Genomic DNA, 27,462 nt, shown 5'->3' with positions numbered 1-27,462 from the left:
AGAAATGGGTTAAAGTGGCTCATTCTGGACTCCAGCGTAAGAGAGGCTTTGGTTGATCACTGTTACAATTCGAACGCTTGAATCAGCTCCGCGGACGCAATCCCCTGAAAGTGGCAATGCATGAAGGTGTCAGTCATGAGGATTAGTAATAAATTAAGAAAAGTTACAAGCAAAACAACGGCAATTGAGCAGTTAGTAACCCACACACCCACACCAACATGCAGTCATTTATTCTATGGAATTACAAGGAAACGGAACTGAATTAAGCACGGGATGTTTCCTATACTTTCATTGATATCGAAAACCGGGAACAATGGCAAGGCGCAGGAGCCGGCAAGCCGATCGCCAAAAGTAGCAAAGCCTCGAGCAATCTAAAACTACGCATATAACCAAAGCAAAATAGTAACCCATACACCCAAACGAGCACACCGAATGAAGTTGAGAATTGAGAAGCTTACACCGAAGAGTTGATGGGCTTCGTTATAGTATTCCCGCGAGAGGTTGCGCATCCTGCCCGCAAGTCGAGCATTCTTCGTGCCTACACCCATAAGAACCAAGGATATTATGGTCACCTCCACAACTGGCAAGCCATATATTCCCAAAATTTTCAAATTTACGGATGCAGACATTCTACAGCAAACACATACCCGTGCCGCTTCCGAATCCGTTTCACTCCCGACCCTTCGTTCCGCGCTCACGCCACTCACCTGCCAAGAATATCTAATTAGAAATAGGTGGAGAAGAAAAAGTTTAAGAGTGTATACAGAAGAAATGGGTTATAGTGGCTCATTATGGACTCCAGCGTATGCGAGGCCATGGCTGTTCACTACTACAATTCGAACGCTTGAATCGGCTCCGCGGATGCAATCTCCTGAAAGTGGCAATGCATGAACATGTCGGTGATGAGGATTATTAATAAATTCAGAAAAGTTACAAGCACGACAATGGCAATAGAGCAATTAGTAACCCACACACCCACAAGAAACACCCATTCAGTTATCCTACGGAATTAAAAGAAAGCGGAACTGAATTAAGCACGGGATGTTTCCTATACTTACATTGACATCGAAAACCGGGAACAAGGGTAAGGCACAGCAGTCAGTAAGCCGATCGCCAAAAGTAGCAACGCCTCGAGAAATCGAAAACTACGCATATAACCAAAGCAATTTAGTAACCCATACATCCAAACGAGAACACCAAATGAAGCTGAGAATTAAGAAGCTTACACCGAAGAGTTGATCGGCTTCCTTATGGTTTCTCCGCGAGAGGTTGTGTATCTTGCCTGCAAGTCGAGCATCCTTCGTGCCTGCATAGAGACCTTAAACAAGTCGAGCATCCTTCGTGCTTCTTGCCTGCAAGAAGTAAACAATCAAAGGGAACATTTTGAGGCATATTTCCACCTTACAAATATGATAGTATCATACTGTTCATAAACTTGAAACAAGGACTATCCAGTGCACAGTATAGAGACCTTAAACTGAACTGGGGCTTCTGATTAGCCTCTCTTCAGGTTCCTTCTTGGCTTCTTTGTAAAAACACACAATTTTATTTACCAATTCTCTATTGGGACTGCTGTAATCCATAAATTGTTTCACAAATGGAGTCAAATATTCATCATCTAACACATCATCAACAAAATACTATGTAAACCTGCTTCTCAACGAATATGGAAAGTCCCTCTTTCCAGCATCAGTAGCAGGATTCATACAAGCAAATATACAAAAATCAGGATGTCAATGAATATAATCAACATCTCCCCTTTCAGCTAAACAAATTAAACTATCGTCTCCTTCCAAAACCCCTGTAATTCTCTGTAGCATCTCAGGAGGAGCCAAATTTATTTCATCAAGTAATATCCAATGACCATTTTTAATTGCTGTCACGAATGCTCTTTCCACAAACAAAAAGACCATAGCTGAAGAGCCAATCTGCCTATGTGCTGTCTCAGGTTTCATGGAAAAACGCTCCCAAGCTTGGATGAGTTCTTCACTCAGGTCGCTTTCGCTTTGTACCAGATAGAGATCTACCAACCTCACAAACTTGCTTCCTGGAAAAACCAAGGCCTTTCTGACATCCATTTAATACCATTTTCCAGTTCCTATCAGACACATGTTTTCTCAGACAAACAAGAAAATCCCCATTGTCCTGCATACAAGCACAGAAGAGTACTGTCATATTTTGCCTCTTATCAACAAGAAAAGAAGCTATAAAGAAAAAAAATTGCAATCAAGGTTATTATCATCCAATCATAGTGGAGGAATGGCGAAACAGGATTCATGTTGACCAATCCCATATAGTTGGCGTAAGGCTTGGATCATGATGATCATCATCCAATCATAGTGGAGGAAAGTTGCAATTATCAAACAAATTATCCAAAAAAAAGTTGCAATTATCAAATACCAAGTCCCTGATGGAAAAAATCAGGACACATATGATATCACCAGTCACAACAAGATAATGTTTATAGCTAACCAACTGATAAAAGATTGTAATAACAACAATAAGAAGACAAAACTACAATTTCAGGATAGATGATCCCTAGTACAGTTGGCTCCTACCTTCCACATTATGGCAAATTGAAGTACAAGTACAAGCAGAAATTCAGAAAAGGAGATTGAGTTTGGGGATGGGAATAGATAAGCAAATTATAAACAGGTATTCATATAAATCTTGGATCTGTAGGCTTAAAGCCACCCAATAAGTCTGAAATGTCACTTTGTTGGCTTAAGTTCTGCAAGATAAGCAAATTAGCATTCAATTTCTAGTCCACATGATAAGAGTCCCGTACACAAAAGAACCATCATAATGACAAACTGCCTAGACAGAATACCAAGACTGTAAGTGATTAGCCAAGCCTCACTGCAAGATTCTGTACAAGAGTTGTTTTTCCAGTACCAGTTTCACCAACCAAAAGAACTGGCTCATTGCACTTAACAGAACATGCTATCCTCTCAAGAACATGTAGTGAACTACAGATATCCACAAAAGGTTTCTTTTAGTGATGTAACTGCAGAAAACACATCAAGGAAAGTCAACCAATGTCAGAAAGTAAGCAACAAGTAATATAAAACAGAGTAAGTGCTTACATGTAATGCAGCTTCAGTGCATTTGAGGGTAACCCTTCCAACTCATAAATCTGATTGCAAATCCTGCAGGAAAAAAAATTTCAGATTTTTGTACTTGATGCTCATAGCACAAACGTATCAGACACAATGATTAGAAAAGACAGACACCTGAACTATGGGCTTATTAAGAGGATATAATGTTTCTGCTTCTGACATCGGTACTCCCCACATCTTTGCTATTTGTCTCATTATTAACAGTCGACTTTCAGAAGAAATTGAGGAAGATGCGAAAATAAATACAAACCCACAGTTTATTAAGTAACCAGTAGAAACAAGTAGATAGTCATCCATCACATTATCACAAGAAGGAATAAAAAGTGGAAATCAAATACAACCTCTTGACAAATGCTTTTACTTTCATAAGCTGATAAGCTAAGCCCCATAAAGTTAAAACCTTGACCTGTGATTCTTTTGCACCATTTCAGCAGATCCCTGTAAATATATAACAAAACATGAAAAATAATGACATCTGTTGGGGTCTCATTATGCACAGAGTTGCTAGAGAGGCACTATCTACCTTAAAGAGAACCTGCTTAAAACAGCAGAAGAAGCAGGAAAACCAACACATCCTCCAGGCTGGTAAGATGGAGAAGAGTTGACCTTTCCAAATGTCTCTGACACAACAGAAATCAATTTTGTAAGGATTATATTAGTCTTGAAAGCACCAGCATATAAGAACAGCAGAGAATACCTATAAGTTTCTCAGCAATAGCCTCCAAATTTGGATACCATGCATTCACTATATCAAACAGATCTTCACGGTTTGACAGTCCAATCATCACTCTTACCAAAAGGACACCAAAGGAGATATTGCCTGTTACTAAAAAGTACTCTTTGGTCAATAAACAAAATACTAATGTACTAAGTGTTAACTAGCAACCATTGCTTTAATCTATCATCATAAGTTGAGCAAACTACAAACATTCAGACCCAAATAAAAGAACTGTAACAAACATGGACATAAAATATTTGACTCTCATTTCTAAGGATAGTGGCTCTGTGTTATCATAGAAGTTAAAACAACAGACCTAATAGTTCCAGATAGTCTTGCATTTTTCAAAAATGTATATACTACCAAATATTTTAAAAAGTAGGTTTATTGTCAAATTACAGGCTAAAAGTATAGCTGTCAATTGTAATCAGGTGTTATCAGGTCAGACCCAATAGTCCCAATTAATAATTACATAGGTTCTGGGTTTGTTACCACAGACACATATGGAGCCCGGTTTCAAACTGGTTCTGCACATTTACAATACTAAGTCAGGTAAAGCCTGACCAAAACCAAATCCAACCCCATTGACAGAGCACCAAGTCATATCCATTTGTCCAGGCAAAGGACACTAATAAGACTGCTAGTGGAGAATTTTCTAATTCCACAGCACTCATGTTGCTTTCACAAAATAGAAAACTGGAATAAAGCTACTCAGAGTAATGAAACTGATTAAGTGTTTTGTGTTTACTGTAAGAAACCAAAATAGGTTATAGTTGTTAAAATCCTGTCTCTAATAAATGTTTTGTTACCAGGGATTTGTCCTTTTTGAGTCTCGCCTTTCTATGCTACTTCCATCTCTCTTCAGGAGGAGATTTTACACTAAGAGAGCGGAGTGCTTATTTCTACCTGTTCTAGTACCTATTTCCAATAACTCACTTTCTACTAGTCCACTTCCTACTTACGGCTCTGACTCTAGCTCTAATATGCAGCGAAAATATTTGCAGGTGCACAGTTGTCACCGGAAAGTAGTCCCCAAAATTGATCTATGACAACCATCAAATACCTTGACCCAAAGTGACTCAGGTGCTTCCCTTACTGCTCCAACACCTCCTTCTAATCATGTTATTCCTTTTGATATCTACTTACCTGTGTTTGGTCCGACAGAAAATAGGAGAGAAATAAAAAGTTCAAATTTCCTTAAGAAATTTCCCTCAATCCAACTTTAAGGACACCATGAATCAGAAAATGAAGACACTAATAAATAATAAGACAAAGATATCATCAATCTTCCTCAGGATAAAAAACCAGTCAGCTCTAAGTGGAACATTATTGTGAAGTATAAAGCTAATGGATCCATAGAGAGATACAAAGCAAGGCTGATTGCGAAGGGGTATAAATAGATCTATGAGGTTTACTATCAAGACATGCTCACACTAGTGACATAAATAAACTCGATCCATATTCTGCTTCCTCTAGCTGCTTATTATTATTTTTCCTCTAGCAACTACATATCAAAAATGCATTATTGAATGGAGCTATCCCAAAAGTCCCAAAACAGGTGTATGTATAGTTACCTCCAGGAGTTGAACTAGTTGAACAAGGATTACAAGAAAAAAGTGTGCATGCTAAAGAAGTCAATATATGGGCTGAAGCAATTGTTGGTAAAGAGGGGTGATGACTCCTAAACAATCATGATTAGAATAACGACGGCATTCTGGTTACATGGAAACATCCTACTAAGATAGACAACTTAAGGGAAGCCCTGGCTTCTAAATTTGAAATTAAGGATCTAGGCATAGTTGCCAAGAGTCAAGACATCGCATTGCCTATCCTGAACACCTTGATTTTCTTTCTTGAGTATATAAATTTTTACCAAAAACAATAAGGACAAAATACAACGCCGGATGAAGAAATATCACTGAGGCAAGAAGAACCCAAAGAGAACCCAACTTAAGCACCCTCACCACTCACTACCCTGCCACCTACCAAAAAGTAAGATGTAGAAGTACAACCATCACCCAACAAAACCCCCTCCCACCTTTATCCTTGTGCCCAACTGATCAGTCACACGACTCACACCACCTTGCACATTCAAACACCTCTTAACACCACTGACCACCCCCCAATAAGACTTCACAACCCTCCATTAATAACCAAATCCCTTTTTAAACATCTCCAAATCCAAACCTGTATTACCTTTTTTTCTTCTTTCTCCCTTTCTCTTATAGCTCCAAGAAAGTTGTCCTTGCAGAGTCTTCACCTCCTACAAAGTACAAACACAGTCTCCTACTCATGTCTACTGCTTTCACAGTTACCCTATTGAACACCACTTTCTCATTTCTTGAACACCTTATCAATAAGTATGGTATCAACCCCATACTCAATACCCTCCTTCTCTAACCTAACCACATCACCCACACAACCTCTGATGCACATTCATGAACTCGTCAATTAATCTTGTTACATACTTAAATTTTTAAGAGTCTTCTCTTCCTCTCCCTTTCAACACCTCAACCTCTTTCCTTTGACCTCCACCCACCTCTACCTTTTCTTCCATAGTGTAAGTATCAACCCCCCCACCCCCCCAAATCATCTCTATAAATTCATGTTACCCCATCCAATACACCCCTTTCTTGCCCATAACTGGTTCCATTTTCATACACATGACCATCCTTTTCACTTCTTGATATTATTGATTTGTCAAATAACTGGAATTTAAAGCACAATCATTTTAATTGGAAATGGTAACGTTCATTTAATGATTAATAAAAAATACAGAAAAAGCACCCCATTTTATGGATGCTACCCTACAAAGACATCCACTATCACAGTGCTGCCCAAAAAAGTTCCCTGGTTGACCCTTGTTTGACTAATCCATCAATTCCCTTTACTTTTTGTTTTTTTTTTTGATAATATATCAATTTCCCTTGTTAGCCACCAAATTTCAGGCATGGCTTGTCTATGGATCCAGATTCCTAGACTTCCTTCCTGCATCTAGCCTATCACAAGCTTTGAGTACCCCTCCACTTCAATTTGATGGAGTCCCAATTGTTTAACCAATCTCAACCCTTGAAGGAGGGCCAACACCTTAACTCTAATCAAGTATCCCATGCCTATTGGTCCCAAGTATAGATCAATGATTTTTTTAGGCATGGCATGTCTATGGATCCAGATTCCCAGACTTCCTTCCTGCATCTAGCCTATCACCAGCTTTGAGTACCCCTCCACTTCAATTTGATGGAATCCCAATTGTTTAACCAATCTCAACCCTTGAAGGAGGGCCAACACCTTAACTCTTAACAAGTATCCCATGCCTATTGGTCCCAAGTATAGAGCAATGATTTTTTCCTTCTTCATCTCTTAAAGCTCCCCTATACCTAATTACGCCAGATTGCCAAATGAACTCCCATCAAAATTCAGTTTAAACCTTCTGATGAAGGGAAATTTGGCCCGACCTCGCAATCACCCGACACGTGGCAAAAGCAAGCAACTCGGGACAGCAGAGCGCCCAAAACGAGCACCGAAAGTAACGAAGTCCAAACTCACTACTGAGCCCGAACTCCACCAGACCGGACTCTCTACTAGGAGCCCAAGCTCCCTACCAAGAGTCCGAGCTCCCTACTGGGAGTCCGAGCTCCCTATTAAGAACCCGAGCTCCCTACTGAGAACCCGAGCTCCCTGCAAGGAGCACGAACTATCTCGGGTCCCAAGCCTCACAAAGCTGTGACCCGAGCTGGCCCATGGCAGCTCGGAACACTCCCCAAAACCGAACTCAAGACATCTCGCTCGCCACTCCAGCACTTCGCTTCCGAAACACCAAGCTGACCAAACGTACCTGACACCAAGGACGTCCGTATCCAAGGGCGGCGCACCTGACTGATTTGGGATCTGACGCCTGACAGCCGCACTTCAAACGGCCTCTTGCTACCGCCACCTGCCACCGTCGTTACTAGCCGCAGAGACGGCTCCAACAAAAGGAGCAGTGTGTGTTCTGTCCGGCCAGAGGAAATGACATCCGAACTGGCAGGAGCTCAGAAATAATCATGCCCGATCTGACAGAAGCCTGGAAGTGAGTGCGCGAGGTGGTTATAAAAGGCTCCTATCCCCCAAGAACGAGGTATGCTAACTTTTGCGCTATCTGGCTTATCTTGCCTTTGAAAGACTCTAACTTGAGTTTCGGAGCCCTTACGCCGGGTTCTCCCCGGAGCTTCTTCACTCCCTCCATTTCAGGTCCCCTGCCACTCAGTTCAGAGGCAAGATCGTTGACAGCTAAGATCGGCCGGATTGTGCATCATCAATTGGCGCCGTCTGTGGGAACGCTTCAAAAGGCCTCCCTCCAAACTTTCATACCCCTTTCTTCTTCTTTGAAAAACTCAACACTCATGGCCTCTTCTAGCAACGCCGGACGCGGCACAGAGACAAACACCACCAGGGAACAGCCTCAAGTTCCCGTGGTGTGTGTTGGGCAGTTCACCATCCCCCTCTCGGTGGACGGAATTCCCAATCTGAATACGCCACAAGAAGTGGCGCCTGTAAACCTTCCTCCCACAAACATCCCCTTTCCTCTCCCCATCGAGACTACCTTCGCCGAACCAACCACCGTTCCCCTGGCAGCTAGCCAAAACCGGTTGGACGACCTGATGCAATGCATGCGGGCAATGCAAGCCCAGATGCAACAGTTCTAGCAGCACCAGCTTCACCAGCACCAAGTGTTGCACAACCTCTCCCAGTATCACTATCAACAGCAGTTCCCCCAACTGCCACCGAACCAACCACTACTTCCACCTCGCCACCCTGCTCCGAAGCCGGTCAAGGCCTCTCCGTAGAATGGGCGCCCCCACCAAGGAAAGGCCTCCAGGCCCCAGAACCCCCCAAACAGCCAGGCCTCGTCCCCAGGCCGGAGAGAGAGAAAAGTCATCCCCGCCTCGCAGCTCGCAGGCGGGTCGGGAACCTCGCCCGCGAGATCGGCACCTCGGGGCTCCAAACCGGAGTTCCCACTCACAGAAAACCGATTCGGCGCACTGGCAGCAGCGGACTACCAGCATTCTGGGCCCATTGAGCTCGGCAACACGGAGGCCAGCAGCGCCAGCACAAGGCCCACTCAATAGCGAAGGCGCCGGCGAAGTCGACGAACCGCCACCCGTGTCCTGTCAGAGCTCAAAGGCAAAGGCGAGACGAGCTCGGACGAGGTAGGAATTGCCCCGCTTCTCTCAGTTCCTTCCCCCCTCACGTCAGAACTCCTGGCAGTCCCCTTGCCCAGAGATTTCAAGCTCCCACCTCTAGACAAGTATGACGGGTCCTTCGACCCCAACGACCACGTTGACGCTTTCCAGTCCCAAATGCACCTCGCCAGAGCCAGCGAATCATGCATGTACGTGGCTTTCACCACCACCCTCAAGGGGGTAGCCCGCACTTGGTACAGGAACCTGGCCCCCGGGTCGATAAAGTGTTGGGCTCAGTTCGTGCAGGTCTTCACTGCACACTTTGTCACCAGCAAACGGTGCCCCAGAGCAGAAGAAAGCATCTTCAGGGTAGTCCAAAGGGAAGGAGAACCCATACGAGGCTACATCAAACGATTCAATGAAGCATGCTTACAGATACCGCGGTTAGACCCCGCGGTGCAGCTCGCGGCAGTGAAAAGAGGGGTGACGCACAAAGAGTTCAAATGGCACATGGTAGCTAACCAGCCTGCGACCGTGGCCGAATTTCTAAAGCTCGCGGACAAGTTCATGAGGATGGAGGAAGAGATCAACCAACGAACCGAGGGCGGAAACGAGAAAAGAAAGAGGGATGGCGAGCCCTCTAACTCAGTCGACCGAAAAAACCCAGCCCGGGACCCAAAACTGAACCAGTCGTTCCGAACTCCCCTACCAGTTCGGACGGATTACACGCCATTGAACACAAGGCGGACCGAGATCTTAATGACGATCAAGGACGCCCCGTACGTGAAATGGCCACCTCGCCTAAAGGGAAATCCGAACGAAAGAAACAAGAATTTGTATTGTAGTTTCCATAGGGACCATGGTCACAGTACCGAGCAGTGCAATAATCTCTGAGACGAAATAGAGGGGCTCATCCGTCGCAGATACTTGAGAAACTTTGTACAGCGCAACAATAATAACAATAAAGCGGATTGGCAAGGCGAGCACGAAAAGGACGCTCCCGAATCTAGCAGCAGGCCTGCCGAACCGTTGCAGCGACAGCCTCCGGTAGAGAGGCCAATTCGGGGAACCATCCATATAATTGTGGGAGGTTCGGTGGTAACAGGGTGTACGTCGGCAGCAGCCCGGACTTCAGTTCGCGAAGCGGTCCTCGAGGAGCAGAACCCTCCGAAAAGGCCAAAGACCGAAGAGCCAATCCTCTTCATGGAAGACGACGCGCGAGGAGTTCGCTACCCCCACGATGACGCGCTTGTCATTAAACTAAGGATCAGCGACTTCGAGGTCAGACGCGTACTCGTAGATTCGGGCAGCTCGGCGGACATCCTCTTCAAATCAGCGTTTGATCGGCTACAGCTGCCGAGGAGCGAACTAAAGCCCGCAAACACTCCCCTAGTGGGCTTCAGCGGAGAGGAAGTCAGGCCCCTCAAAAAAATAACGGTACCTGCGGAAGTCGGCACGTGGCCTTGTGCGGTTAGACTCAACCACGACTTCCTGGTGGTCGCGACCCCCTCCCCATACAATGCCATAATAGGGCGGCCAATCACGCATATCCTACGAGCGGTGGTCTCCACCTACTATTTGGCCATGAAGTTCCCTACGGACTTCGGTGTGGGGGTAGCGCGGGGCGACCAGCTTGAGTCCCGCAAGTGCTACGTTGCCGCCCTAAAGGGAAAGACCAAGGCAGCCAGCGACCTCGATCTGGAGTGGCCCGCGGAACAAGGCGAAGAACGAGCCTCACCCACAGAGGAAACAATCGCGATTCCAACCTCGCCCACGGACCCAGCTCGCACACTCCAGATCGGTGCTTCCGTCAAAGAACCCCTACGGACCGAACTGGTAAGTTTTTTACTTCGAAATTTAGATATTTTTGCATGGTCCGCGGCCAATATGCCTGGTATTGACCCTGGCCTTATAACTCACAAACTTAACACTGACCCTTTAGTCAGACCCGTTAGATAGAAGAAATGGAACTTAGCCCCAGAGCGCTGGAAGGCGGTCGACGAGGAAGTCGAGAAGCTCCTCGCGGCAGACTTCATAAGGGAAGTCCATTACCCGAGCTGGGTGGCCAACCCTGTGCTGGTGAAAAAGGCGAACGGCAAGTGGCGCATGTGCGTCGACTACACTGACCTGAACCGAACTTGCCCGAAAGACTGCTTCCCCCTTCCCAGGATCGACCGCCTAGTGGACGCGACCTCAGGACATGAATTACTAAGCTTCCTGGATGCCTACTCAGGCTACAACCAAATCCGGATGGACCAGTCCAACGAGGAAAAAACCAACTTCATAACCGAGTTCGGTCTGTATTGTTACAAGGTTATGCCCTTCGGGTTAAAAAACGCCGGGGCGACCTTCCAAAGACTTGTAAATAGGCTGTTTCGGCCCCTGATTGGAACAAAGATAGAGTGTAATGTAGACGACATGGTCGTCAAGACACGGTTTTCACAAGAACTGATAAAAGACTTGGACTCTGTCTTCCAAATCCTGCGTCAGTTTAGCATGAAATTGAACCCCAACAAATGTGTCTTTGGTGTCACCTCGGGCAAATTCCTAGGCTACGTTGTCAATCGGCGCGGTATCGAGGCCAACCCGGACAAGATAAAAGCCATCCTAGAAATGAGACCGCCTCGGAAAGTAAAAGAAGTTCAGAGGCTAAACGACCGCATAGCCGCTCTAAGCCGCTTCATGTCCAAGTCGGCAGATCGCTGCCTACCCTTCTTCAAAGCAATCAAAGGCAAAGGGTTCGAGTGGACCCAATACTGCCAGCTCGCGTTTGACGAGCTAAAAGGTTACCTCGCCAGTGTGCCAACCTTAGCTCGGCCCGAGGAAGGCGAAGTCTTAGAACTGTACCTCTCGGCTAGCGACGAGGTGGTCAGTTCGGTACTAGTAAAGGAAGCAGACCGGGTCCAACGACCCATATATTATGTTAGTAAAATCTTGTAGGGAGCAGAGACAAGGTACCTGCAGATAGAAAAGCTAGCGTATGCACTGGTGATAGCAGCACGAAAACTCCACCCGTACTTCCAGGCTCACACTGTCATCGTCCTGACCGACAAACCTCTGAGACAAGTTTTACTCAAACTCGAGGTTTCCGGCCGACTGACGAAGTGGGCCATCGAACTCAGTGAGTACGATCTCCAGTACAAGCCAAGAACTGCCATTAAGGCCCAAGCCTTGGCAGATTTTATCACAGAATGCACGTTTAGCCTCGAAGCCCCTGAGCCGGTCGAGCCCGAGATCCCTAGTTCGGGCAAGCTCGGAGCTCCCAAGCCAAACGAGTCCGAACCCCGTGAAGTAGCAGCCAGTGTAGCATCCCTCCTGGTTAGACCAAGCGCGAACTGGGATGAGGAGCCCTGGATCCTTCACGTAGATGGCTCCTCGAACCAACAAGGCAGCGGGGCTGGAATAGTGCTACGCGGCCCGAGCGGAACAAAGCTAGAATACGCACTACGCTTTGAGTTCGCGGCATCCAACAACGAGGCGGAGTACGAGGCACTGATAGCCGGGCTAAACCTAGCGCACAAGGTTGGAGCAAAGCACATGGTTATCTGCAGTGATTCCTAGCTCGTGGTCAACCAAGTTACAAGCGAATACGAAGCGCGCGAGCTCAAATGATTGCATATTTGGCAAAAGTAAAGGAGGCTCTGCTCAACTTCCAGTCACACTTCATCAAGCAAATCCCGAGGTCAGAGAACGCTGAGGCCGACGCCCTGTCCCGACTAGCTAGCACGAGCCACAATGCCAGGAGAACCATGTACGTAGAGGACTTACCTCGGCCCAGCATTCTCGGTGGGGCAGAAGAGGTCGCTCCTGTCACTGAAGCAGAGCCGAGCTGGATCGACCCACTCATGAGTTTCCTGCTAGACGAAACCCTCCCCGCGGACCGCAACGCAGCCAAGAGGGTGCAGCGCCAGGCAGCCAAATACGTCATGATAGACGAACGGTTGTACTGATGATCCTACACGCTCCCCTACCTGCGATGCTTGCGCCCAGCCGAAGCCGGGTTGGTACTCCCCGACACTCATGAAGGCTTGTGCGGCGGACACCTGGGGGGCAGAGCCCTCGCCCAAAAAGCACTTCGACAAGGATACTACTGGCCAACGATGAAGACAGAGGCAATCGAGCTCGTCAGAAAATGCGACAAGTGTCAGAAGCATGCCAACATCCACCATCAGCCCGCTGCTGACCTCAAATACCTCACCAGCCCATGGCCCTTTGCCCAATGGGGCATCGACCTCCTGGGGCCATTCCCACCAGCGACAGGCGGGAGAAAATTCCTAGTGGTGGCAGTAGATTACTTCACAAAGTGGATAGAAGCTGAACCCCTGGCAATAGTTACAGCCCGAAACATACAGAACTTCTTTTGGAAGAACATTGTATGTCGCTTCAGGCTACCTCGGGTACTGATCTCCGACAACGGCAAACAGTTCGAAGACATCAAGTTCCAAGAATGGTGCCAAAGTATGGGAATTAGTCAGAACTTCACGTCGGTCGCACACCCGCAGGCAAATGGCCAAACAGAAGTAATGAACAGAGCCATCCTCCGCGGACTAAAAGCACGATTAGACCGAGCCAAAGGTTTGTGGGCAGACGAACTACCAAGTGTTCTATGGGCTCACCGAACCACGGAAAAAACCGCCACAGGAGAAACCCCCTTTAACCTCACCTATGGCACCGAGGCGGTGATCCCGATGGAAATCGAAGTACCCACGCTGCGACTAGAAGCATACGACGAACAGACAAACGAGGGCGAGTTACGCACCAACCTCGACCTACTGGACGAAGTGAGAGACCTCGCGCACATCCGAATTGCGGCCTACCAGCAAAAGGTAGCTCGGTATTATAACGCACGAGTAAAGAAGAGGAACTTCCGCGTCGGCGACCTGGTTCTCCGTAAGGTCATGGTGCCCGAACCCGGCGTAGGGAAACTTGGACCAAACTGGGAAGGACCCTACAGAGTAAAGAAAGCACTCGGTGGGGGGGCATACGAGCTCGAAACCCTAGAAGGAAAACAAGTACCCCGAGCATGGAACGTCGTCAACTTAAGAAGATACTACCTATAAACCACCAAGGCAAGTACCCCGAAGCCGAGGTAAAAAACGAACTAAAGGACCGAAATGGTCAATTTGGCAAAAAACGCAGCTCGAAGACAGGACAACCAGCACTTAAACAAAAAAGCCATTTCATTTTAGATAAAGGTGTACATTCAAAAAAAAAAAAAACCGCAAAAGCCACTTCATCTTTTACAAGTCAGGGGCTACTTCATCATTATCAGAAGCCACTTCGACAACACCCGAAGGACCTGCCTCCCCCTCGGAGTCCGGTTCGGCATCCGCAGCATTAGCCATCTCTTGAGTAATGCGCGAAGTGGATATGGCGCTGGTATCGAGCTCGGGGTACGTATTCCGGATCATCCACCGGCTTAGCTTGAAACCCCTCCTGTAGGAGTCCACCATCAGATCATCGAAATCCGGCGAAGCAATATAATCACTGACAGCTTTTTTCTTCGCGTCTTCGATGCCTTGAGAGAAGATCTGAGTCCTCTCCCTGATATCCTCCTAAAGATACTCGACCTGATGCTGCAGGTCCAGCTTCAATTCCGCCATATGCTTCACCACCACTCCCATGGCCTCAGCATCTCTCTGAGACCTCGCCTGCGTAGACCGCGCGAGGCGAGCAGCCTCCTCGGCAGCACGAGCAGCCTCCTCGGCAGCATGAGCAGCCTCCTCGGCAGCTCGCGCCTGCCTCGAGCACCTCTCCACCTGGTTCGCCAAGGCGTGAATAGAAGAGTTCACCTATCAAAGGGAAACAAGGGATCAAAGGAACGAATAGAAGAATAAAGGCCGAAGAACTCTAAAGAAGGGAGCACTTACCACCATGGCATGGGTAACGGCATGGCAGGCCACTTGGTGCAGAGGGAGCTCGGTCCACGCCGCGACTTCCTCGGGAAACATGGCCTCCTTACTCCGTTGAAGAGCATGAATAGGCGACAGCACACTCCTGAAGTCCCCCGGGGCCTCCGAGCCCGACGGCCCAGCTCGCGTATGGGCAAACTCGGAGTAAGCGGGAGCCCCTGTGTGAGTAGTTTCGGCATAAGGAGCCCCCGCTGGCTCCTGCATAGGAGGAACCATCTCGGGCTCCATAGGCTGATCCTCCGCCGGGTAGTCCGGCACCTCGGGCTCCGCACCCTGGGGTGGTTCGGCGCGAGCTCGCTTAGCCACCCGTTTTCTCCTCTTCATGCCCTGGAACAAGTGCCCACCTCGGGTCCCTCGAGAGTCCATCATACCTGCGAAAAGGAGATTCGGCATCAGTAAAACAAGTAAAAGAAGAGCAAGACAGGATCGCTAGGGGAAGAACCTACCCAAACTCAGGCCAGCAGCAATAACCTTGGCCTCCGTCAAATACCGTTGACACTCCAGCCCAAGCCGCGCCCATTGCCGGAGGCCCTTCGCTGTCTCCTTATCGAGTGTGACGCCGGAGTCGGGAGCGGCCATCCCCCAGCCGGTCTGAAACGGCCACCCCAGCGCACTTCGCACCCCGAAATAGTCCCGCTTCCACGCCGAGACCTTATTAGGGAGTCCATGTAAGAGCTTGAAGCCTGGGCGAGGAGACAGGTAGTATGCCCGCCTACGCCCAGGAAGGGGACCTGCTTGCTTTTTCAGCATTAAAATAGAGGAGAAAATCTCCAGATCCAAAGGAAAGTTCTCGTCATAGAATAAGGAGATCGTCCCCACTAAATTCCTAATGGAGTTCGGATGAAGCAGGCCGACCGTCACGCCGAAGTGGTTTAGAACCTCGACGAGAAGAGGATGAAAAGGCAGTCGCAGCCCCGCAACAAGCTGCTCCCGGAAAATCATGATCTCATCAGGACCGTGTTCCCAAGGGAAGCTACCCGTAGGGATGAAGTAGGCGTGCTCCCCGAGCAAGTTGTAGTAGTCTATGAGGGATTGAAGTCCCTCAGGCGTCATAGTCGAAGGGCCGAACTGATCTAAAGCCCGGCCACGACGGGAGGTGGACGCCGACCTACCCGAGGCACCTCGGCCTGTAGGTTCAACCCCTTCCTCAGGACCTACATCGGGCTCACTTGAACTACCAGGGGACGCAAATTGGTTCGTAGAACCTGCATCAGACCCGCTTGAACTGTCTGAACCCTCCGAACTAGACATCAGGGAATGGAACGGGATTCCAAGAGCACTCACCCGGGAAGAAGACTGAAGTAGACCACGAAAGCTCGAACAAGCAAGGAACCTGGGATGCGAGCTGAAGAGCCTGGACGCGAACTGAAACTTAGGCGCGAGCTCAAGAGGTACAGTAGCAAGGACGCCCCCCCCCCCCCCCCGTGCTATTTATATCCACAGCGGCCGGAAAGCGATGGCCCAGATCGAAGCCAATCCAACGGCCCACAGCCGCGCTAAACCGCACGTCTTCCAAAGCCGACCAGCGCACGTCTTTCCAAAACTGACGAGGCGTCGTGCACGTCCTGTCAAAGGACGGGGCGTCAGCACGCATCTTCTCGAAACTGACAGGGTGTCGGCACACGTCTCCTCACAATAAAAGCATCTGCAGCACGACTCCCGAACGGCTACCATCACGTCTCCCAAACGCGCGCCCTTTTTTGAAAATCAAATTAAAGCAAGCGCCCTCAGTACGGACCAAAACCCTCCTGCTACGTTACGAACTCCCCGCGCCAAGACAGGACCCTTGTCGCAGGGAGTCGGGGGCAATTGATGAAGGGAAATTTGGCCCGACCTCGCAATCACCCGACACGTGGCAAAAGCAAGCAACTCGGGACAGCAGAGCGCCCAAAACGAGCACCGAAAGTAACGAAGTCCAAGCTCACTACTGAGCCCGAACTCCACCAGACCGGACTCTCTACTAGGAGCCCGAGCTCCCTACCAAGAGTCCGAGCTCCCTACTGGGAGTCCGAGCTCCCTATTAAGAACCCGAGCTCCCTACTGAGAACCCGAGCTCCCTGCAAGGAGCACGAACTATCTCAGGTCCCAAGCCTCACAAAGCTGTGACCCGAGCTGGCCCATGGCAGCTCGGAACACTCCCCAAAACCGAACTCAAGACATCTCGCTCGCCACTCCAGCACTTCGCTTCCGAAACACCAGGCTGACCAAACGTACCTGACACCAAGGACGTCCGTATCCAAGGGCGGCGCACCTGACTGATTTGGGATCTGACGCCTGACAGCCGCACTTCAAACGGCCTCCTGCTACCGCCACCTGCCACCGTCGTTACTAGCCGCAGAGACAACTCCAACAAAAGGAGCAGTGGTGGTTCTGTCCGGCTAGAGGAAATGACATCCAAATTGGCAGGAGCTCAGAAATAATCATGCCCGATCTGACAAAAGCCTGGAAGTGAGTGCGCGAGTGGTTATAAAAGGCTCCTATCCCCCAAGAACGAGGTATGCTAACTTTTGCGCTATCTGGCTTATCTTGCCTTTGAAAGACTCTAACTTGAGCTTCGGAGCCCTTACGTCGGGTTCTCCCCGGAGCTTCTTCACTCCCTCCGTTTCAGGTCCCCTGCCACTCAGTTCAGAGGCAAGATCGTTGACAGCTAAGATCGGCCGGATTGTGCATCATCACCTTCGTTGCGTCGGTGGTGCCCAAGTTTCTTGGATAATACGCTTGGAATGTGAAGAATTTGCTATTGTGTTCCATCCCCTGATTACTATCATCAACTGGGAACACCTTAAACAAATCAATAATTTCTACCCAATGAACCACCTTAATGTTAATGCAATCTAACAATTCCTCCTTAGATTTTCCTTGCCCTTGAACAATCTGATTATTCCTTTCTTCCCATAGCACCCATAGTATTGTTGCTCTTGAAGCTCTCCATAAAGTTCTTCCCCTTGCCTTCATTTGCCTAAAGAAACTTCCTTCAAAGAGTCTGCCAGCAACCAAAGAAAGAAGAAAACCACTCCCAAATACAAGTGACAAAAGGGCAGGAATGATCAGATTTTTCCTTGCCCTTGAAAAATCTGATTATTCCTTTCTTCCCATACCACCCATAGTATTGTTGCTCTTGAAACTCTCCATAAAGTTCTTCCCCTTGCCTTCATTTGCCTAAAGAAACTTCCTTCAAAGAGTCCACCAGCAACCAAAGAAAGAAGAAAACCACTCCCAAGTACAAGTGACAAAAGGGCAGGAAACAAGTAGGTGTTTAACTCTCTCACCACAACTAAAACACGTGAAACAAATATTGGGCAAAAGGCACCATTTTTTTTTATCAATAAAAGGAAAATTCATTAAGAAAAAGGAAATATTACAGATTATAAGTAGCCTCAGCTACCCCACTAGAATTTAAAGATGCAAACTATCAACTTTGACTTATCGGCCTTACAACTGAGCTCAGAAACAATGTCACCTGTTAGTCCCTTGTTTAGCTAGCTGGTCTGCAAATCCATTTGCCGCTCTTGGAGTCCACTGAATTAATAGCTGCATGTCCTTGGATAGGCTTTTAATCTTCTCAAAAGGCACCAGTTTGGCCTTCTTCTTTGAAGCACATCACAAGTGAGATGTAATTTCTTTTCCACCCAGCGAGCTTCTTTCTAAACCTTTCCAAGACCAGTTAGCCAAAACTCTCCAAATTTGGGTTCTCCCCAAGAGATAGGCCCAAATAATTGTAAGGCCAACCACTAACCTCACAGCCCAAAACTCTAGCTAGGCTAGTGACTTCCTCCTCTAGGCTAGTGACTTTTACCCCAATTTACATTTAAGTTGGAGATCTTTCCAGATTGATTGATAAGATTTTTAAGGTTATTTAATTATTCCATCTCTCCATCACAAAAACTATGATATCATCCTCAAATTGTAAATGAGCAACCACTACCCCTTCTCTTCCAAATTCCTACTCTCCAACCATTTAATAGGGTGCTAGCATCAGCCCTTGAAATCAATCCACTCAAAACATCTGATACTAGTGTGAACAGGAATGGGGAGATAGGATCCCCTTCTCGAAGGACTCTTTTTGCTAGAAAGAAATCCCTAGCATACTATTAACCAAGATGGAATAATGACATGTCAAAATACATCCTTTAATCCATTTACACCACTTTTCACCAAAACCTTTCCTCCTTAAGATAGAACAATGACATCTCGAATTTAAAGCATAATCTTTGGAACTAAAAATCACTTTCTTGAGCATTTTCCCTGCGCCCTTGTTGGCAGAACAGAATGTCTCTTCTGAACAACTTCACTCATATCAAAAGGCACTCATCTAGGAAACTAGGTGCCAGCCTAGGCAACAAAAATCATAAGGTAGGTGCCTTATGATAATGTTATTAACCATGGCTGCATGGCTGCATATCATTGTTTTTTATCATCAGAAAATATATTTTATTTTATTATATTTGATTTTAAAGTTGTGGCTAGTACAACTTGGTGACAAGAATGTCATCCCCAAATTTCAAACCCAAGTTACATAGAAGCACAAAACGGTTGTTGCCACATAACCCCTTGTTTGGCAAGGGAATCAGCAAACCCATTTGTACTCCTTATCCACTTAAATTCAGCCTCCATATCCTTCGCAATCTTTTCCACTTCCCTTAACACATGTTTAAGAGTCCAAGGAGTATGTACATTGCAATTTTCCCATGAAATAACAACTTTTGAATCCCCTTCCACCTCAAGCATCCTAAAACCCAGCTGCTTTGCTAACTGGAGACCTTGTAGCAGAGCCAATAGTTCAGCCTTCAAAGAGTTTCCCATACCAATTAGCCCTGAAAATAAAGCCAAACCCTCCTCTTAGAATTCCTGATTACCCCTCCTATTCCTACCATATCCTGGTTTCCAAGGGAACTTCCACCAAAATTCAACTTGACATTGTTGCCTTCTGGGGATTTCCAATCCACTTTAAATCTATCTTTTTTCTCTTGAGGATTGTGCTATTTCGGTCCAGGCTCTTAAAATGCCAATGATTGAGAAGATTTGGAAGCTATCCAAGGTCTTTACCCACAGCACTACCTTCAATTTTATGTTGTCTATAACCTCCTCCAAAGTCCTGCTTTTTTCAAAGAAGATCTTATTATTCCTTTCTTCCCACACTACTCAACTAATTGCTGCCTTAGTGGCTCTCCAGAGCACTTTCCCTCTTTTTTTTTGATTGCCTCAAGAAGTCAATATTGAAAATGCCCATCACATCTTAAGGAGGGACCCACTTGCATCCAAAAAGAGCAGAAAAACTCCCAGATTCAATGTACAAAGAAACAGGAGATTAATAAATGAGATAGGGTCTCACCAGTCACCACTACCCTACATATGAAACACATGCGAGGAGAAAGGCAAGCATAAGGCTTTCTTCTCTGCAGCATATCATAAGTATTTACATTACTAAGGAAGATTTCCCAACAGAAAGATTAACTTTTAGGTGGAATAGGCTTAATCCAAATTTCTTTCACTAGGAATTCAACCCCTAGAGGATTAGGCAAACAAAGACTTTGAAAAAAGAGGAGAATGTGCATAGACCATCTAGTGAGACTAACCAAATTCTAGAGTCCTCAAGGGAAGGGTCCAAAAACAACTTGCCCTAAAATATCAAGTAGGTGGACCAGGGAAGAACATTCATTTTCCCTTAAGCCTATTCTGAAGCCCAGGCTCTACTAATCAGGGGAAAAGAAGCAGGAGAGAGAGAGAGAGAGAGAGGACCTGAGTAAGAGAACCAGGTTGCCATCTGAATTCACCGGGTTGCTCCGTACAGATATAACTCCCAATCAATGTTTTACCATCCATTTGTTCATCCATGTGAATTAACAGAACTGAGAGAATGAAAAAGAACCATTTTAGCTAAAATTAGATATAAATGATATTTTTATTAATAGTCTTCTTAATGGAAACAAAACTATTGCAAGAAAGAAAAAGTATTGATGTTTCAACAAGTCGTAGTCAGTAAAGATGCAAAACTAGAATCACCATGATAGTTCCATAACTTTCAATATATAGAGCCAGGTATCACAAAAATACCAAAATATCCTTTCTTTCCCCATAGAAATCACAATATTTGTATTTTAGAATCTCTTTACAACCAATGGCCAGTCACTTACTAATGCGCAAATATTCTCACAGATTCTCGATAAGATTTCAAAGATTCTTGTTCCATCCTTTTTAGATGCCTCAGAAAATCACTTGCTTCAAAAGGAAACATGACAAAGATTGCATGAACTCTTGAAGCCAAGTTCATAGCCCATCTACAATGAAGAAACAAGCATTGCCATATTTCTCCTCTTTCTTGCACATAAGACATTTATTTTGCCCAACTGAATTCTCTTTCCTTGATCAAGCGTTCAAGGCAAATTTTCAAGCATCAGGAACTAATTAAATGACCACCTTAGGAAGTATCAGATTACCACAAATTCTTCCCACTCAAGGATGTTTGAGTGAACCCCCACTCCAAGATGAATTTGCAAAACAAGAAACCAATTGGGAAAATACTCTGTAGTCCAGAAACTCAATCATTTCTATGTAGAATAGTTACCTTAATGTATCATGGTTAGTTCCCCATATCGGCTTTAGTTCACCAAACCACGATTAAGGAACTTAACCATGAAAAACAAAGGGCTCATTAGGGACTACGGAGGGCTCAAGAATTTGCATTATTGGTTACTGGTTTCCATCATATTGTGGTTAAACAGCCACTATATATGGATTAATTGAATTTCGAGTCAAAACATGATTATATTATCATAGCTTCCACTCTGTGATTAGGATGGAATACATACATACAGTAAGTTTTGGTATATCTAATTTTAGTTTTTCAATACTAGTGTTTAAAAGCACAAGGCTCAGGGGCCAATTTGCACCCGAGGCCCATTGCACAATGCGAGGCGTGCACCTTTTTAAAGAAAAGAGCAAAAATACAAAAAAAAAGTTAAAAATAAAAAATTCAGAAAATGCAAAAAAAAATGAACATAATATTAATAAAAGTATAAACTTAAATTAAAAAAAAAATCTATTATCTAAAATTAAAATACATAAATATAACATGTAATGCATATTCAAATGAAGATTTAAAAATAAAATCAAACATATAAAACATTTTCAAACATGTAAAACCCACGATCCTTTTTTTTTCTCAATTGCATTACTTCAAGTAGCTAATGTGATGTAAAACATATTATATTCTTGATTCTATGAGCCGCTTTTGTGTCATGCTCCTCGAGGCAAGCCCAAACAAGTCCATGTTAGGGTCTTAAAATCTTAATTTTCACACAAAAAAAGTAATGATTTTATAATTTTAACCACCTTTTAAAAATATATTTTATTAAGATGAATGAATGAACAACATTAGCAAATAGGGAGTTTTTGGAGCTTCGGTGAGCAAATGAAGCAAGCAAATAAAATCATACGAGAGAATCATACGCCACAATAGCAAAAGTTTGAACATTGAGTATGGGTTGGAAAGGTCCTGACGTAGAAGAACAGATCCTAATGGAGAAGAAAAAGAGATACCAACCTTGCTGAATCACTAGCCTTCCCATTTTCCGTATTCTTGAAAGGATTGTCAACGATTTGGGTTTACTCGATGGGCCTGAACAGATAGAGTCAATTGTAAAGGTTCTGGTTCCATTCGGAATTAATAATTGGATCAGTTCCGTTTCTTACCCCTTCTGAAATCAATTATTTTGTTAGGTATATATAATATTTCCTTTGTTTTCTTATAATTTTTATCATACTATAGGTTTAAAGTGTCAAATATGATAAATAGATAGGTATAGGTGTTTAACCTTTTATATATAAATAATTTAAAATGTTTCTATCAATTTTATTAACGTTATATGATCAAAATTTAAATTTTAGGATAGCATTTAAATAAGAAAAGTGGTTTTAAGTTTAATTGGTTCAGTTTTTAACCTATGTTATTGTTTAAACCTAAATTTTAAGTTAAAAATGATGGTTTTGGGTCTATGGTTTTGTCCCAATTAATGATCAATTTGGGAGTGCTTCTACCTATTGCAGACTTAGACCCCACGTATTGACAGCCATATCTTGAATGGCGGCCAATGTCCAGTTGAGCCACTACTTAGAGCTTGATGAGCAACAGTCAACCACTTATCCTATGGAATAAAAAGAAAATGGAAGATCATTAAACATGGGATGTGTCATATACTTACATTGTCATTGAAATCGGAAACAATGGTAAGGCACAAGAGTCGACAAGCCCCTCCCCAAAGGAACAAGACATCGAGCAATCCGCAACTACACTAAACATATAATCCAAGCAAATTAGTAACCCACACAAAGATGGATGAATGGAAAAACAAGAAAGAATATGATCAGGAATGAAGCCATACATAAAAATATAGGAATAGCTCCAATAGGTGATAAAATGAGAGAGAGTATATTAAAATGGTTTGATCACATGCATAAAAGACTAACAACAGCTCCTAGTAGAAGAATTGATTTATTGCAAGTGGAAATGATTAAAAGAGCTAGAAATAGACCAAAAAGGACATAGGTAGAAGTAGTAAGAAATGGTTTAAGAACTAATAATTTAACCATGGATATGGCTTTAAATAAAACATATTAGTGAAACATAATTAATGTAGCTGATCCCATATAATTGGGATCAGGTGTGGATGATGATGAAATTGCTAAACTTTACGACTTATTTCTTTATCTTTTATAACATTCAAGGGCAAGCAACCTACCCCACTTCCGTTTCAGCCATTAAGGAGCCCTTGACCTCCTTAAAATCTTATTCACCAAAAGACAAAACAATAGGCTTTTAGTTCAACAACTTCATTTGTTATCAAACAACCCCTAAGTTGGTAGGTGTGAATATGACTGCATCACTTGTCACCAAATCCATTTAGTCCCTGAGTTGTTAATTCACGAAAAAACATTGACTTAACCAAATGACCTAGTGTTCCATCTTGTTGAACCATTGAGCTGTTTTATTTAGTTAGTAGGTTACAAAGCTAAATATTAAATCTTTTTTTTTGTACTTTTTATCTATTTCTATCATTAATAACAATAATTTTCATTTACCACACATTTGTTTTTGTTTAATATGATGAATATATAATATAAAAGGTATGGTAGATTTTTTTTTGTATTTTTATATTCTTTCTTATATGATTTATCACACCATGTACTCAAGTAATTTAACTATTTCTTTATAACTGGGCTGGCTTGTGGTGCATTTAGATGGAAAACTTATCCCAAATGAAACAGTCAAGAACTGCTGTTGAACTTGGTATTTTCTTTCAGAAATCCAGAAATTCTGTTTGTGCGCTTATAGTCTTTGTCAGATGATCTCTATCTATCGTGTATTTTATGAATTTACAATGAAGAGCTGTTAGAATTCCAGAAATTCTATTTCTGGTGATTGTTTTCAGAAGATCATACAAATTGCATTCTCTGTGAGTACATTTCTGGTGCCAAATCCAACAGTCATTGTTTACCTTCTAAATTCTTAGAGGGAAACCAGAAGTTCAGCATTGAATTTCCCCGTGAAACTTGAGTTAGTGGCTAAAATCGTTATACCAACAAAAGAGTGCTTCTTTTCTTTTTCGCAAATTCTGAAACCCAAGTCATTCTCTTCTGGATATTTCATTGTGGGGCGATAAGTTTCAATGAGGCCCCCACAAAGCCGAAGTTTGTTGGGAAGTACAAGAAGCAAGATGGCTATGGTGCTAAATTTCAATCTAAGATACAGAATGTATGTGAATTTGATATTAGGCTGCTGTGTTTGGTTTGAAGGAAAAAATAGGAAAATGAAGAAAAAGGTAAGAAAATCTTTACAAAACTTGTATAGGTTTTCCTACATTTCCCTTATAAAGTATCAAATACACTTAACATGTTCAAATACCTAAATAGACTCTTTCCATCTTTCTATCTTACATGGTCTTCCCTCCTCCATTGCATTTCCTTCTCTCTCTCTCTCTCTCTCGTTGCCTTCATTTCTAAATCTAGCATGGTTTTCAAAACTGGACCAGACCAGATGGTTGGACTGGAAAAATTGGGAACCGGTGACTGGCTCCTTTTTTCCCAAAAACCAGATTTCCCCCCAAAACCATTGATTTTGGTCAGCGAACCGCTGAACCAGGCAATTAACCGTTCGAACCGTTTTGACCTTTTTTTTTTGAATTTTTTATTTTCTTGTCAGAACAGGCTGAGAATTCAATTCGAACGGTCGGACCGTTCGACCTGGTAATTGGACCCTTGACCGATTCGATCACCGGGTCGGTTTTAAAAACCATGAAATCTAGAACCAGCAAACTACAGTGGCCTGATCCCTCATCAAAGGATATGTAAACAACCCTTCGGGGTTCAGCCAAATTTTCCTTTCCCCTCTCTTCTTGCCCTGATTTCTTCAATGTATTATTCTTGTATTTTTGGAGGTCCAACTATCACCGTATTCATAGAGCTGACATTGCTTACCCTACTAAAAGCCTACTAAGAGGAGTGTTTCTACTTTGATTTGTCTTATGTGTCTTAAACAACAATAACAATAAACAATTATATGTATTGTGTACAAATGTTGAGACCAATGTTTTCAAAATTGGATCGGATTGGACGGTCAGATCATAAAAATTGAGAATTGGTCACCATTTTACTCCAAAACTGCTTTTTGGCCAAAAACAGTTTATTGGTCAGTGAACCTCTATCACAAATGGTCAAACTATTGACTCAGACAACAATTTTTACCTTTTTTGTTTTTTCAATTTTTTATTTTTTATCAAAATGAATCTCCATTCAAACCAGATGGTTGACCGTTCAACCCAAGAACTAAAACCCTAAAACAATTCCCTGTTCAATCCAGTTTTAAAAACCTTTATTGAGATATAAAATACAACGATGGCAAACATTCATTGAGATATTGTACCAGTACACCAAGCCTTTTATTTTTGTTACACACCAAACATTACGAGTATGTTTGGTTTGAAGAAAAAGATCGAAAATGGTCGAAAAACCTTCGTAAAGGTACGGACATGCCCATTTATAAAAAGCGTTTCCTTACCTTTCCCTAATTTACATCCACAGTTAATGATCACCCGCTTGGCATTTAATTTTCTTGTTTTCTTTCTCTTCATATTTCTTCGGTGTCAGATCCATCAGTTAACTCAATGATCACCCGCTTGGCATTTAATTTTCTTGTTTTCTTTCTCTTCATATTTCTTCGGTTCACACGCTTTCTTATCGTTATCATTTCTATATATCCCTCCCACTCGTTCCATCAACTAAATTTTATTGAATTTAAATCAAGTCTGACTGATAACGTGAAAGACTTGGAGGTTTTTAAGCATTATTAAAACAATATTTTTAATAATAATAATAATACAGCACATGAATTATACATGTAACATGTGTATTAAATATGTTATATTATATATTAATGATTTGGACATATTTATATAAACAATATAATCATTTGGACTTCTTAATCATATACTATATTTTTATATGACACATTCTATAAGCAATTAAGGGTAAGAGATAACATACCCTGAGTTTGATTCAGATTGAGTCCTCACAAAATCGTTCTCACAGCTCTTTGCAACTGTGCATTAGGAGTATCTTCCCATATATAGATAAAAACATATAAGTGTGGAGATGTTCTCACTGTAAGGGTGATTTTATGAGGACTAAATCTACATTTTCATAAATTTTAACTTAAATGTATCACGAGTTAAAAAAAAAAGACTTAAATACCTTATGACTTTATTATATATCTTTCGTTTTTTTCATATTTTTAAATATACCCTAAAAAAGACTTAAATTTTTAAAATATACCCTCTCTCTTTCAACCCATCAAATTCAGACTATCAAATGGAATAAGATTTATAGAAACCTCGATGCACTTATTAAAAGTGAAACATAAGACACTACACAGTATTTTTTCTCTCTCTTCTTCTTTCATATTTCTTCTTCTTACCTAAAAGGGTAAAATAAGATTTTAAAAAATTTAAATGAATTCAAATGTGACATTTCATTGATGGGAGGGTATATTTAAGTTCAATGGAGTCGGCCCAAAAGATATATTTAAATCAATTTGAAAATTCAGGATTCGTTAAGTTTATTTATGAAAATTAATTCTGGGTATGCGCTTAAGACTTTTACCCAAAAATTAAATATAAATGGTTGGTTTATTTTAGCATAAAGACCACCTTTCCAAATAAATTGTCAGATAGTGAATGAAAACAACTTACAATGTCCAAAACAAGGTTCAAATTTCAAAGTATGTATATTAATGATATGATATGTATTGATTTTTGAAGCCCAAAACTCGTTGTCTACTGAGTTTTGAAGGGTGTCTATATGTTCAAACATAACAACACAGGAAGAAAGAAAGACAAACGGAAAGGAAAAAAAAGGTCTTTTCTCAAATCTCGACTATCAAATAAAAGTATAAAACACAAATATCAGATTAAAGAAATAGTCAAAGCCGCCCAATTGTCAATGGCTCTTCTTTAGACTCTAAATTCAACCAGATAAATAATATTATTTTAAGGCTCAGA

The 27,462-nt window shown here is 43.5% G+C and overlaps 1 protein-coding gene across 3 annotated transcripts; it reads right to left on the bottom strand.

The window, feature by feature from the left end:
- Positions 1-1,579: 1,579 nt before the first annotated feature.
- LOC104592188 (midasin-like) lies at positions 1,580-20,885 on the bottom strand. 3 transcript variants are annotated; one of them, XM_088893923.1, is made up of 8 exons: positions 20,651-20,885; positions 3,817-3,939; positions 3,643-3,739; positions 3,461-3,557; positions 3,234-3,327; positions 3,087-3,149; positions 2,831-3,007; positions 1,580-2,145 (listed from the first exon to the last, which is right to left on the bottom strand). In XM_088893923.1, exons 1-5 carry the CDS (start codon positions 20,673-20,675, stop codon positions 3,250-3,252), a joined length of 420 nt encoding a protein of 139 aa, XP_088750049.1. In that variant the 5' UTR covers positions 20,676-20,885; the 3' UTR covers positions 1,580-2,145; positions 2,831-3,007; positions 3,087-3,149; positions 3,234-3,249. The 3 variants fall into 3 exon arrangements, with proteins under 3 accessions (XP_088750049.1, XP_088750050.1, XP_088750048.1); XM_088893924.1 differs by having other exon boundaries at positions 2,896-3,007; XM_088893922.1 differs by having other exon boundaries at positions 1,580-3,007.
- Positions 20,886-27,462: the final 6,577 nt, after the last annotated feature.

The sequence above is a fragment of the Nelumbo nucifera genome, chromosome 8, assembly GCF_055504915.1.
Source record: "Nelumbo nucifera cultivar China Antique chromosome 8, China Antique-T2T, whole genome shotgun sequence".
Classification (NCBI taxonomy): Eukaryota; Viridiplantae; Streptophyta; class Magnoliopsida; order Proteales; family Nelumbonaceae; genus Nelumbo; species Nelumbo nucifera.
Note: the sequence above shows the minus strand (reverse complement) of the source record. Positions and strands in the feature narration are given on the sequence as shown.

What these genes read in the sequence shown, in the direction of transcription:
- LOC104592188 (XM_088893922.1), bottom strand. Translation starts at nt 20,675, where the DNA reads ATGGCAACCTGGTTCTCTTACTCAG. An exon ending in TATTGCTGAGAAACTTATAG is followed by an intron (nt 3,740 to 3,816) that starts GTATTCTCTGCT and finishes CTGTTGTGTCAG; the next exon opens with AGACATTTGGAAAGGTCAAC. An exon ending in GTAAAAGCATTTGTCAAGAG is followed by an intron (nt 3,328 to 3,460) that starts GTTGTATTTGAT and finishes TTCTTCTGAAAG; the next exon opens with TCGACTGTTAATAATGAGAC.